At 41.0% G+C, this 15,027-nt stretch overlaps 1 protein-coding gene across 1 annotated transcript in view; it reads right to left on the minus strand.

Annotated features, from left to right (window-relative positions):
* Positions 1 to 15,027, minus strand: part of LOC115316316 (chymotrypsinogen B) — a 33,707-nt gene that overhangs the window by 5,152 nt on the left and 13,528 nt on the right. The window contains exons 2-5 of the mRNA XM_040216537.2: positions 12,495 to 12,669; positions 6,539 to 6,547; positions 4,622 to 4,751; positions 391 to 535 (exon numbers count right to left, since the gene is read on the minus strand). Coding sequence (XP_040072471.1) covers positions 391 to 535; positions 4,622 to 4,751; positions 6,539 to 6,547; positions 12,495 to 12,669 — 459 coding nt within the window. The remainder of the gene's footprint in view (positions 1 to 390; positions 536 to 4,621; positions 4,752 to 6,538; positions 6,548 to 12,494; positions 12,670 to 15,027) is intronic.

Consider the following 15,027-nt stretch of genomic DNA (forward strand, 5'->3'; position numbering starts at 1 on the left):
TAATAAGCGCGGGATCACGGCGTATTTTTTTTGTGCGCGGTTGGTTTAAGCCGGTTATGGGAAACACACAAAAACGACGAGTACCGTGACGAAGCACTTTTGACGCAGCTTGATCGGTCCCAGCGGAACGTAGCGTGGGCTGCGCTCGGGCTTAATGCGAAACGGAGTATGCAAAGTAACCTATAATTACACAGGGCGTGGCGAGGCCCAAGCTGCCTAATTATCATCGCCCAACGACCCGTGGAACTGTGGCGTGAGTCGATGAGGAACACCGAAAAAAAATCGGTAGGTAAGAAAGCAGAAGATAATAAGCCTCCGCGTTTTTGAAGTCGTCCATGGCTGTCGCAGTGACCGCAGCATATTCCTCATGCGGTGGGAGTGATATCTCGCCTTTCGTGGCACCCCAGCCTGTGATGTAGAGCTTCGATCCAGTGGCAAGTTCTTGGCCGCTCGCTGGCAAGCAAACGGGCTGCACGGTTCTGCTGGTGTTTACAGGGCGACTCAGCTTCAGGATGGCAATGTCCTCGAAGTCTGCCTGCGGGGATCAATCGCAGGATTGCACTACGCCGAAATCACGTTAGGATATATTTAATAAAAAAAAGGAGAAGGATAATTTATCACTGTATGATCGTGCGATATTTTACTGCGAATGCGGCCGCATTTCTAAACAAATCCTATATGCGCTTTCGCGTCCGAGCCTCGGTTTGTTAACCACGAAGCAGGTGGCACGGATCAGTTATAAGCCTACATCAGGTACACGTATAGGGGATAATACGCGGCACAAGTATAATATTAGGCTGAATTACACATTAAAACAACTCTTCGCATCTACTTACCCGCAAAACACTCGAAGAGCCAAACTCTGCGACCTGCGAATAATGACGCGGAACATCTGTTTAGACCTAAAAATGAAGTCTGCGTTGTGACTTTACGCAAATGCAAAGCGTCATGCTTGCATTGCGTAATGACACAACGCAGACTTAATATTTATGTCTAAACAGATGTTCCACGTGATCATTCGCTGAGTTGATTTCGTAGATCGCAGAGATCGGTTCTTTGAGAGTTCTTCGAATAAGTAGACGCGCAGGCATTTTTTAGGGAGCATACGGTTGTAATTTGGGCCAGTTTGCAGCATCCAAACATTATGAAATACAGCCTCAGTAAACGCGGACGAAGAACGAGAAACGAACACGACAAGACAACGGCTGACTGGCAACTGAAATTTATTTTATAAAAAAAAACAAAAGAAACTTCTTAAACAGATTACACACAGAGAGAATAAAACGCGCGCTTAGCAAGAAACTAGAGGCCACAGAAATACTGCCTTACAAATTAGCACTCACGTTAGAGTGAAGGTACGTTATATCATTTTCGGATAACGCCACCGATGGTTCACTAACACGTATGTCCGCCAGCGAAGAAAGGAAGAATGCTTCAGTTATTTCTCGAGTAATTTCGTCTCTGTGTCTGCCCACAACAACTGCGCTTCTAAAAAAGCGAGACATGAACAATCTCTGGCATGGTAGTGTAAGTCGCCCGACCGTAGCCGTAAGGGAGTATGCGTGCTCTCTCAACCTTTCATTTACACACCTTCCGGTCTGGCCTAGTTAAGATCTTCCACACGATAAAGGTATCCGGTAGACGACAGCCGATGTGCAAATCACAAACGATTTTTAATGTTTTTTGTGCACTTAGCTTGCGGACGTTTGTCAGAGATGGCACTAACTTGCGCGCATACCTGGCTCATCTTTCGTGGAACTTGTAACATAACAAGGATCCCGTATCGACCTCCGACCTGATTTAAGTTGTGTTAAACCCGATGAAGGTATGAGAATACCACCGTTTGACGACTTTCCACACCTATCTTTTTCTTTTCTATGCATTTTGCTTGTTTCGAAAGAGGACCCGCTACCTCTCTCAATTGGCCAAACGGAAACCCCAACATCCTAAGTCAACTGCCATTTGAAACCCTTTAATAGAGTGAACACACAACTTCTTGAGGGCCGATCGAAGGCATGAAATGGCAATAGCCCTCTTTACTTTTTTTGAAGGGGTGGATCTGTAGTCAAATATCGCCTTTCTAGAGAGCTGACGAAAGGACCAGCAAACATGCTTTTCTTTTCTTGGGGGTCAGCGACAGATGGACAAACTGGATAACCCCCTCATTATGTTCTCTCTGTGTGTAATCTTTTTAGGAAGTTTCCTTTTCACAGAATAAACTTGAGTTGTGAGTCAGCCGTTGTCTTGTCGTGTTTGTTTTGTGTTCGTCGTCCGTGTTTACTGCGTGAGCATTTAATCATCTTTAAACAATATCATCTCCAGAATGACAATTGCGGTGACCAAGGGTCTTGCTATGTCTTTATACATATTATTTTTATGTGGATAGAGTAAGATGGATACATTTGAAATTGAGTAATGCTACAACAGAAGTCGGAGGTTCGTTCGCGAACTCCCGTCCGCGGGACTCCCGCTGAAAAATTAAAACTTGAGATTTTTTTTAAATTCAATTTTCAATTACTTTATGACGTATACGTATATGCCATAGTATTTTCCGTCAAGAGATCACAATTTGTGGCTAGGTTCTCGGGAAACCTAAGTTTCAAATTTGGTTTTATGTGCGTTTAAATCTCCTCTCACAGTGGTTTGAAATCTGATAATAAGCTTAAAAACCACATGACAGACTTCAATATTTATATTTGTTAAATAATGCTACACTGGTAACAGTTGTGTGCTACTCAAAGAGATGTTACACAGTTCACTTGCATCTTTTTTAAGTGCGTCCGAATGTCGCCTCTCTCCACAAAAATATTTAATTCGTTTGCCGAGGCATACTTTCTTTTCCCATGTTTACCCCCTTACACGGGCATGCAATTCATACTTATCCTCGTGGGCGTAGATTATTTAGATATTCGATTCATTGTTTTATACGTCAAGAATTCCGAAGGTAAATACGAGTTATAAGCACCTTTAACATCAAACAAAAACGCAAACATATTGAAGGGTGTAGGACAGCCATTTCCAGCAATAATTATGTCACTATTTGAAACAAAAAGCCGTTGTAGAGACAACCTAAACATATTCTTACGAGTTGGTATCACATTACTTGACAATGCTGCTTGCGTTTCACCTATCCTCAAAGGAAATTGTTGTTTGTATGTTTATACAGCTTGAAGTTAGCCTGCTTTATAGGGCGTCTGGTGCCTTAGATGTAGACGAGCAATTTAGTCAGTGCGTTACAACAGGTAACCTGGCGTCTTTTGACGTGCACCACGCTGGAGGGATAGACGACAGCACGCCGGTACGATGCTCATCCAGATCAAAACGAACAAGGGTGGGGATGGAACTCAGGATCCCTGGGTTCTGCAGCGCGAGCTTTCGCTCCACAAGCTCCGAGCCTCCTTGACATCAGATTCGATAAATACCGAGCTTTCGTCCGACACCAAAAAGTAGTACCCAAAAGCACGAAACCATGAATTAATGTGTGCCTAAATAAAATGTCAAAATCCTTTATGTTAACCCCTGGTATTTCGGTTTAACTTAAACGATCTATCTCTACCTGCTAAAAACTGCTAGAGGGCGGATTGGGTTTACAACAAGTGTTTTTTGTGCCATCGCAACATGGGACCGCCGAAGACTTAGGTGTGAATTCTCAACACTTATCAGAGTTCAGGCTCTCAAAATCCCGGCCAACAAGTGCTTAGCATAAAAAAAATCCCGCCATTTGATTAGGGGTATCGGTGTCCGAGTGGGCTAGCGCTCACCTCACCTTGGTATACAAAATAACATTTTTTTTTAAAGTTGTTTCAACTTACGATATGTTAAGTTAATATGATTAGGGTTCTATTTGTTTGCTATATTACGATACAACTAAAAAATTAATCTCCGAGTCGGCTTGATAAAACTCGGGGAGAACCAAAAAACCCCAAATTGGAGATTTGTTTTCATGAGGCAAAACCCGTGCTTCACGAAAAGAAATCTTTAGCCCCAACTTTATTCGATGGTTACCCGGGAAACGGAGCGCACTGAACTTCCATCGAGGCTACGTATTTTCTCTTGCTCTCTCCTCGTCCAAATCTTGTTTTTGTTTTTCTTATCGCACCGATATGATTTGTAAGGATTCCGGTCATGCCCATGTTACCTGGAGGTTGGGTTTTCCTTGTCATTAGATTAGATAAATACCGAGCTGTCGTCCGACACAAGAATTTCGCATCCGAAAGCATGAAACCATAAATATAATGTGTGCTGAAACGGGCTGTTAAGATCCTTTATATAAACCCCTGGTATTTTCATCTAACTTAAAAGATCTAGCTCTATTTATTAAGAACTGCTAGAGGGTGGGTTTGCTTTGCAACCAGTATTTTCTGTTCCATCGCAACACGGGAGCGCCGAAGACTTAGGTGTGAATTCTCAACACCTGTCAGCGTTTAGGCTATCGCAATCCCGGCCAACAAGTGCTTAGCATTAAAAAAAGATCCGTCATCTGAATTCCAATCGGAAGCGTCTGAAACAAAGTGCATCCTTTGAGTCACGCGAGTGAAGGAAGTTTTTGTTAATGTGCCTTTGCTCCTGCGGTCAACCGTGGGATATTTCCAAAAGTATTTTCCAGGAAAACGTAACCTACGGTACTTCCAGTAGTGCGGAAATTGGGAGTCACGCAGACATCATCCACTCCAACCAACACTTCGGTGCTGTCCATGGCTAGGCGTTGGTGCGAGCCAAGGTGAACATTGATATCAGTCGCCATCCTTTCCCTGAAAAAAAGGATGCTCACGTTTTCGGAGGTGAAATAAACCGAAATATGTTTTCGTCAAAAACATTTCGAGGCATTAAAATTTCAAAAAGTCGGAGCGGAACCAAACCCGATGTCCTTTGGCTAGAGACAGAAAATTTTTGGTACGCGATCGCCAAGAAAGCTCCAGGGTTAGGCTTCACTGTTTGCATATTCAGTTTATACATGGCTTTTTTGGGGTCCTACCTCAACCCCCAAGTAAACACCTTATTTAGGCTTCATAGCATGGTAATTCGGTTGTTACTGGCATATTCTTCTCGTGAATCGCACTTTGGCACCCCTGTGCCGAATTAAAGAAAATAAAAAATTTGTCTTTTTTATGGCTCGTTAGTACGAATGCAAATCACTGTCGCAATAACTAGCGTGTTGAAGGAATCCCCTATTAGGCCCCACTTTGGCGCCATGAACAAACAAACTTGGATAAGTTAGTCTCTTTTTTTTTTCTTTGGCGAGTTGTCTGATCTTGTCATAAAGTCAAGTATGGGTCAAAAAGAGCACAGCAAAAAAATCTTTTAAAATATACGCTAAAAACTCCTGAATTAACTTTGATAATGTACATTTAGTCTAATTTTAAATCATGGTTTTGTGAAGATGTAATAAAGAACTTGTTTGGGTTTGGGATATGACAAATATTGACTAAACAAATCTGCGCTCGTATAAAAAAAGTGTGGAAATGTGTTCGTATGTGTGCATGTGTTTGTACAAGTGACCTGGGAAAAAGGGGGGGGGGGGCGTAGGAGTAAATGCGGGAACGTCAGCGGGAAGCAGACACTCTCCCACGTCTCCGCGAGAGATCTTTTCATCTTTTTCTCTTAGTTTCTTCCACTGGAGTTTTCTGGAAGCGACTTCTTCGGCATTGCGCTAGGCCGTCTACGGACGTACTGACTGAGTAACTCAGCTTGAAGTCATGAGAGTGTTTTTTTTTGCTGTGTTTGTCTAACTCGACTTGCATATAAATATATCTCATAAAAATAAACGTCAGTCGCTTGAAAGATTTTTTTTCGTTTTATTATTTATAATTTAGCAAGCTGTTTAGACTTATTGCTCTTAAAGTTCACGATTATTATGCTCGGAATATTTCTGAATTCTTCTTTTTTTCTCCCGCGATTGTTAAATCTTTTTATGCGCACCGCATTATACGTGAATGACGAGAGCTATGAGTTCATATGGTATCTCGAAGCTGCAGAATTAAGAGCCCCCAGAATGCAATAAAAGTAACAACAAACAACTGCATTAAGAGCATTCGAAGAGCACTGATATGCGATTGCAGCTGTTAACAATATGCAGGATGTATAACCTTGTCACGCTAATGAAATCGCAAGCATCTACGAGACATTAGATAGTTTTTTCAAGGGTAAGTTTTCTGCAAAACTTATGAAGGACAATATTTACTAGTCACATGGTTGTATTTAAAAGCGATGTTGGCGATTTTCTTACGCAATTCACTGGTCCTCTAAACCACCGGTGCCAATACTAAACATCATAAAAAAGGCAGTCTGCAACTATGTCGGTGCATGTTTCTTTCTGGTGCGACAACTAAGTTACATCGGTGATAAAAACATTGCCTGCAGACATGTTCAAAGTATGCATAGTTATGAAGAAAACATGCCTCGATCATGCGTGAGGTGTGACCGCACAGAATTATGTCATCTTTTGTGCAACGATCACCTTGTCTTTTGTACGACGTATGAGAGGTCTGATTGCGGCTTAAAGGCACGTTGCAAGAGAAAGTATAGGAACCTTTCTCACCAGACGCAACCCTTAATGAAATGTCATATATGACCCAGATATATTTGATATAGGGCCGTATATGGGCATATAAGCAGACATATACGGCCATATATTGCCATACAAGGGCTGAAATCAGGGCAGATATGGTAAGGTGACACCATATATGACGACATATATTGCCAGATAAAGCCATATTTGGTGCCAGTGGCTGCCATATATAACAGTATAGGATGCCTGATACTCCTGTATATGGCACTATATGGTGCCAGTCAACATGTAGATGCAGGTAGCACTCCGCGTCGGCCGGTATCGGGACTACGCCGGCCCGCCCATGGTAACAGGATGGCAGCACCCGGCAGTGGGCACCGGGGAGCTACCGGCCCCGGCCGGCGTCGGGGTTTCGTCTTGCTCACTGGCAAGTCCAGCCGTAGAACTGGCCGGCATCGGGTGTTTGCTGTCTTTGCTGAGTAGTCTTTCCATGGAGGTTCCAGTAACTGGCCGGCATCGGTAGTTTGCTGTTTTTGATGGGCAGTATTTACATGGAAGTTCAGTGACTGGCCGGCATCGGCGCTTTGCTGTTCGCAGGCTGGCGAGCCCCGGGAACTTCCGTTTACTAACCGGCATCGTTCTTTTTTTTTTTTTTTGCCTTTTTTAGAAAACTATGCAGTCACGTCATTGAGATTCTGACGAACTGAGGCGATTCATATGTAGCGAGTGGAAATGTTTGCGTTGATAAATCTTTCGTAAATTACTGCAGACGCTGGCGTATTTGAAAAGGCTGACGTGTTTTATCGCGAAAACGCGAAAAAAACAACAACAACAAAAAAACAATGCCGTGAGGAATATTTCCAGTCCAGGATTTGAGAATCTGACCCCTTACGCCACGAAAATTAAATTTTACAACGCCGAACGATACTTTTTTCAGGAAGTTAGTTTAATTTGATGTACTATACTTAAGGTCTGGCGTTATACGCACGTGCTTGGCTCTGATAAAAAAATAAAAAACGGTATAGCGGAGCCTCGAATGAAAAAAGAAAAAAGACGTGGCATGATTGAGCACGCGCTTTGAGCTACAAAAACAATAATAAGCATTACTTTCCAGAAACCAGAAAAGTAAGAGGTGTGTTTATTGCTTATGACGCTACGAGAGGTACATAAATCTCCTGAGAGATCATTTTATTGGTGATTTTAATCTAGTGTGAAAATATGCTATTTTAGGCAGGAATCGACTGTTTTCTGTGGTAGTTACGATCATCTAAGAGAAATTTTTTAAATGTTCACATAGCCAAACGATATGTGTCTCTTTAATAGCTTATGTTATACGACCTACCGTACCGGAGGAACGCGAATATAAAAACTTTTTTTCTTTACTCAAAAAAGCGAGAAACACCAGTGCGTTGTGGATGTACACACTGCTGGGTTTGTGAATGACACTACGAAAAATAAATGTCACAATGCCGAACGATAGCATTTCTGAAAGCTAGTTTAATTATCCGCGCTGTACTTGAATTTGAGGAATAAAAAAGTGTTTAGGCCTATAAAATAAGTAGAACTGCGGAGCGCAACGTGTATAAGTAAGACCTGGCGGCACGCGAGGGATAGCGCTGATCTACCAGGACAAGATTAAATACTACTTTCCGCAAGTCAGAAAATTAAGAGATGTGCTTATGAGCTATGAGCTCAACTAAATTACTGCCTTAAAATGGCGGTATTTTTGTTTCAATAGTGGGTGAAGATGACCGCTTCCATGACAAACTTTGGCTTCATCACTGCGGCAGTTTTACCACTTACATTTTCCCATTTTGCTCTAAATGTACCCATTCTTATTAATTTTATTTCTTCGTTGAAAGGACTTGCGCTGTTTGCCTACTACACTGACCCACCTATTAGCACGGAGGGAGCGAATCATCCCGGCAAAAAAGAGGGCCAGGGTTTCTTAATTGCATCAATTCAAATGTGGGCTCGCACTTTTTATTTTCACCTTCTGCGTGATTGTTACCCTGAAGAACGGTGCCGACGACAGCATAAACATAGAAAATATTTAAAATAATAAAAACTAATACACGCAGTGAGAAAACTTTTAAAATAATAAAAACGAATTAAAAAAGGTGAGAGAAAAATATTTAAAATAAAAACGTAATACAAAAAGATGAGAAAAATATTTAAAATAAAAACTAATACAAAGAGGTGAGAAAAAATATTTAAGATAATACGAAATAATACGAAATAATACAAAAAATACAAAAAATACAAAATAAAACAAAATAATACAAAATAAAACAAGATAAAACAAAATAAAACAAAATAAAACAAAATAAAACAAAATAAAACAAAATAAAACAAAATAAAACAAAATAAAACAAAATAAAACAAAATAAAACAAAATAAAACAAAATAAAACAAAATAAAACAAAATAAAACAAAATAAAACAAAAATAAAACAAAAATGTGATAAAAAATTAAGAAATAAAAACGAATACAAAAAAGTGAGAAAAAATATTTAAAGGAATAAAAACGAATACAAAAAGGTAAAAAAAAACATTCAAAATAAAAAAAAAGTGTAAGAAAACAAATACCGCTTACCGCGATTCGAACCAACGACCACAACTCAGCAACCCAGAGCGTTAGCACGCTACGCTACCGCCCGGATGTCCTTCGCTCTCTTTTTAGAAGGTTAAATGTCGGCTAAATTGTTGGTCACAGTTTTCACCATTGCAGGCTTAGTTTCGTATTTATTATTTCGCAACATGTTCAGGACTTATTCATAATATTGTAGCGAAATTGATGTGCGCAATAATTTATTATTGGTGTGTATTTAATGAGTTCTATAATGCGGTTTGCTGATCGTTTTATTTCAAACGTATTGAAGATACGAATACAATCTTATCGAAGCAACGGCCTATGTTTCGCACGTTTGGCCGGCCGTGTGCGTTTGAATGCCTGTGTTGACGGCCGGCTAACGGTCCAATTACCCGATTAGTGGTGATGCGTGGAGTTTGCCTTAGTTTCAAACGTGTCCGACAAAGACGGAAGCGACTGTGGGACGTGGAACTACGTCAAATCTGCTCAACAGCCAAGATCATGGAACGGGATCGAAGTAAGTTCGTGTTTTGTTCGTTTGGGGCTAGATCATTTCCTGCGTTCAAAAGGCTTGTTATTGTCTCCGGATCGCTTGCTTTTACCAGTATTACTAATTGTGCGCGAATGGTGTTATGGGAGGCTGTTTTTCTTTTTTCCCATATGCAGAGGCCGTCTACTCGCTTAAGGTCGATCAGTTGCGGCGGAACTCTTTGGGAGACGGATTGAAAGGTGGGGGGGGGGGGGGGCGGCAAAGGCGGAAGAGGAGGGTGGGGGTTGATTTCCTCCCTCCGCCGTATTGTTTACTGGTAAGCTACAATGTTTGGAAGAGCGCGGTGCCCCTTCATCGCCGACGCCACTCCCCGTACTTGCGTGCTGAGAGCTGGACCCGACAAAAACAGCGATTAATTGATCGAGCAAGTTCGTAGCTTTCGCCGCCCCAGTCGTCTGCAGACGCCTCCATTTTCGCAGTTCGTACCCAGAAAAAAAATTGCCAAAAATTGGTGCCGCGATGAATTTACCCCATGGTGATTAATGCAGAGCATACCACTTCCGATCGCAAAAATTTGTGCCTGCGAAATAATTTTTGACGCTGGCATTTATTCCTCGCGAAATGTCGAGCTCTAAAGATCATTTGCTGTACACGTGTTTCGTATGATCCAACGCACGTGTAACGAATTTCACACCGCCAGAAACACTTTTTTTCCGAACTCTGATCTCCACGAGATCACAATACCAATGTTTCTGTTGTAGTGGCACGGCAGAGTCTATACTTGTTTTGCTCCAGTCTTTATAAGGGGGACGCTGTAATCCGATTCTACTGAATTATGGGGTACTAGATAGCGCTATATTTGCAGAGCTAGTCTTCTTTTTTTGTAGTTGCATCGAAATATATTTCAGCTTTTAAGTTACTTGTTATTTAGCATGTAAATTTACAGCTTATCTACATTGAAGGCAGCAAATATCTTGCCAGCACTCATGCTACGTCTTTGAAGTATATTGCGTTAACATAATTGACCAACCTTTGATTTTTATTTGTCAGTGCCTCAAGGGAAGCAAGGAGAAGGAGTGGATCCCCGCCCCTGCCCGTTCCGATCTGGATGACCATCGTACCGGCGTGCGGTTGTGTATCACTACTGCGTGGTGCGCGTTAAAGACCCCAGGCTAGCGGTTGTACCGCGCTGGCTAAATTACTCTACACCTGAGACAGCAGACGCCCACTGAGGCAAGCTAACTTCCGACTGTATAAACATACACACAATTTTTTTTTTTTTCAGAAGGAGTGGGATTATGTAGAGAAGCTAGTGGGTTTTTCTACGGGTACGAAGCTGTCGGAAGTAAGGTCAGAATGGAAAAAGCACCACGAAGTTCCGCCTGGTCCCAAACAGCCACAATAATGAACACGGAATTCAGAAGAATAGTAATACGAAGGACTTCCGCAGGCAGCCACACTTTCTGAGTTCGCAATGACATTTGATTATGATCACAAATATTCCTGCTTTGCTCAAGGTGGCCTAGTTTACACACCATATTAGTGATCTTTAGTGCAGCAAGAATATTTTTCTCAGAATTAAACGTCGTTGTTAATTGAACAAATGTAGCTGTCTGTGTAAGTCCTTCGTGTTTTTATTCTTTTTACTTCTGTGTTCATTATTTAATTTTTTTCATGATTTAGTCCTTTTGTTTTTGTTTCTTATGTGTTCATTATTTTATTTTTTTATTTTTATGAGATTTTAGTTAAATATATGATGCCCTCGTCATTTCGTAGTCCGGGAAACAGTGGTGACCTCGTCGTGTTCAAGGAGCAGTAACGACCTTTTCATCTTGTATAGCTTCCGCGGCGAACAACGGTGTCTGTGTGCGTGTGTGATGTGTTAATCACACGGGAATATTTGACGACCGAACGGAAAAACAAGGCCAGCGAGGAGCGACTGGGGGCTTTGAACATCACACGGTGCAAGGAAGGACTTCAACGACGAGGCTAGCAAGCAAGCCCTTGTCAAAACTGCTGTGCTCGACCGGAGAGTTGAATGAGGTCTGTGACTCTGTGAGTAAGAATCAACGACTTTGGAACTTCCGTATAGTTTACAGCTTAATTGTTGCCTTCCGTTTGTTTTATTTTAATAGGTGTCTATTTGCTGATACATTTTTAGTTTATTTTAATGGTTGTCCGTGTGATATTACAGTTTTGTTCCTTATAATTTTTTTCTTGAACAGGGAAGAGCTTGTTTGGAGTTTTCACGCTTTCTTGTATAAAACTTCTTTTGCAAACCATACCCTCGGTCTGCTCTCTCGACAACCAATCCCGCCAAAGGGCTGTGACTTTCTGACGTCGAATGATATGTTACAATGTTTTCTAACTAGCGATCGCCTACATTCTATCTTTGTAGCATACATATTTGTTGAATGACAAATTCCGAACCAGGCCAATAAAGATTGGTCAGTAGACTATTCTGTAGATATATCTACGTGAACACACGTTTGGGGCAGTGTGGGATAGAAGTACGATGTATATTTTGTGGATACTCATAGAAATGCGTTATATGATCCCATGTCTGGACCTGGAAAGTATGGTAACTGTCCCATGGCAATAATTTTCATGTGATGCCAGAAGGAGCATTACATGAAAATTGCTTTATATGGGGTGGTTACCCTATCTACCAGACCCAAACACGGGATCATATAAAGCAGTCTATATATGGTATATAAGGAATTGGGCAGATATGGATATATAAGGAATTGGGCAGATATGGGTATATAAGGAAATGGGCAGATATGTCTATATCCATCCAGATATGGCCTGATTGTGCATGTCTGGCCATATCTGCCCAATTCCTTATATATCCATATCTGTATTTTTTAATATAAGTCCAGATATGACATTTCTGTAAGGGAATGGGCCGCTGTCAACACGTGCTGGTCACTGATGAGCGCGCCGCCGCAGAAGTGCGAGTACTTGGTCGTGTAGATGCCGACCTGCCAAGGCCAACTTCCGCCTACTGCAGGGCGACCGCCGATGATCCTGTCTCCCTCGTCGGTGTCGGGCGGAATTTCAGGCTTTCCGCATTTTCCTGCCCCACCGAAAGGCAAACAATTTGAGCACAGTTATGCGCATCTCCTTCCCATAAAAAAATAGAAGCATTCCGAGACTCCCGTCTACAAAGACATGGCGATGAAATATCTATATCGCATCTTTTGAATCCGTCTCGTGCGATTTGCGCCGATATCTAGGGATAAGCATAGGTACATGACCCAAGTTCAGAAAAAAAATATAAAGAACAAAAATAAAGGTAAACATTTCTGAGGCGTCCTGAACGAAATAAATTTTATAAAGTTTGCCAGAGGATAAATTTTTACAGTAATTATAAAAAAAAACACAACTTATAATTGTTCAACTTGAATAATATACCAGCAATTTAATCTACGACAAGTTTATACAGCATAAGGTTAATTCTCGTAAGAAGTCAACTAAAGGGCCGTGATTATCTTCCAAGGGAAACACCAGGTTTGCGATTTTTATGCGAAAATGCACGGTTAAAGCGAAATGAATACCACAGAGGTTAGTTGGTTTGCTGGGGTTAATAAAAGATTACATGATTATAACAATTCGTTGCGTAGGTCGAACATTCCCCATATTGGCAAGGCGAGGAAGCATACATTAAATTGATGTTTGTCTACCCCTATCTAGTCGTTGCTGACAAAAACTTTATGGAACGAAACGTCAACTCGCGCTGGACATCTGTATCCTCTGCGGAGATAAATAATCGAGGCCAGCTGACCTCGACGAAAGGGATCTGACTGTGATAGTGAACACCAGAAGCGAATATTAAAAAATCCCTCAAGCAAATTAGTTTTTATCTTTACACAGGTGCAGCTGTCTTTGTCCACCTATTTTTTTTCTTTCGACATCTACGTTATTCTGGTCCGGCCTGAGTATAGACTCAACTCGCGAAGGAATGTATCCACATCCTCGTTACGTACGTTTCTACGTCATTTCTATTATTTCGTGTCATAAACGATAATTCACGGGCATCACAACATTGGTGTTTGCTTATTTACTTAGGGACAATTTTTATTTATATGAAGCTAAGATATTTCAATTAAAACGCACAAAGAAAAAAAAACCTAGAACAACCTTTAGTTTCATTAAATTCTCAGTAACTAATGCAACATATGCGCTTCCTCCGGGTTACATTTAATCAGAAAATCTGTTCTTGATGCGAGTTTGTAATAGTTGCGTTTTCTGCTTGCAGTCTGAGGCAAGCGGTGAATAATTGAGGGAAGCTGTTGCGTCAAAGTTAATTTTCGTATCAAGGAAAGTGTGTTCTTCTTGCCATAAACATAATAAGTAATTAAAAAAATTTCACCACCCAATGTGTGAGATTTCTTACCAGTGAGCTGGTGCAAAACTCAATTAAACTTTGAACGTTAAGACACGTCTTCCGTTACACGGATTGAGACCTAACGTAAAAAATTCATAACCTTTATACAATATTGTGTACAACCTATCCATAGGTTGCACCATATGAAAGACGAATGCAGCGTTGTTGGGTGATGGCATTGGAATATCGTTAGTATTATTGCATATTTACTTAAATAGTTCTCAGCCAAGAGGGCGAAACTATTTATTTATTTATTTATTCCAATACCGTTGAACCCCATAGAGGACGCAACATGACTTAGTTCTTACACACACACTTTAGTAACCTGCAAAGTATGCATTAAGATATGACTTCTTTCTTTTGCCTTTCCTGATCGCCAACACAAGCAACCATTTTAGCACACTCAGAGAACTCCTAAACTGCGGTAGTCCTAAACGAAAATAGCTGCTAAATTTGATTTCATGAGATGTTACCAATCGTCGTTACTGGCGATGAAAAATCTGGACACCCTTAGCGTTTAACTAGACAAATAAGCAGGAGCACCATATCGCGATCAAATATTAAAAGTATATGAATTCTAGTATTTTAAAAATCAAATTAAATTAATTGTTTTTACTAGCATATTACAAATGGATGATGGAGGCAGCAAAGAAGCTGCAGAAGTGCAGCATGACGAAGTCCATTTCCCCCTTCTGACTGGTCGGCCGACAGGAAAAATACCAACTTATAAGGCAGTAACGAAAATCAGTGTTATGTAGTCAAACCTTTATCCGCAAGAGAATAATATTTTTGCGTATTGCTTTGTTATCTATTGCATCAACACAAGTAACTTCTTTAAAAACATCATTGCAGAAGTTAGTGTGCGCTGAACAACCTGAAACCCTTAATTAGTTCGAGGACGCGGCGCTCTCAAGGATCCGGCGCTGCGCACTCCATAAATAATATTTCTTGAGGTTAGTTTAGAAGGCCTTGCGATGAATGATTGGGAATTTTACGCGATGCCGCGTACACTGTCGCGAGCTATATACATGAAATATACTTGTTTTC

The sequence above is a fragment of the Ixodes scapularis genome, unplaced genomic scaffold (assembly GCF_016920785.2).
Source record: "Ixodes scapularis isolate PalLabHiFi unplaced genomic scaffold, ASM1692078v2 PGA_scaffold1__304_contigs__length_218370807, whole genome shotgun sequence".
Taxonomy (NCBI): Eukaryota; Metazoa; Arthropoda; class Arachnida; order Ixodida; family Ixodidae; genus Ixodes; species Ixodes scapularis.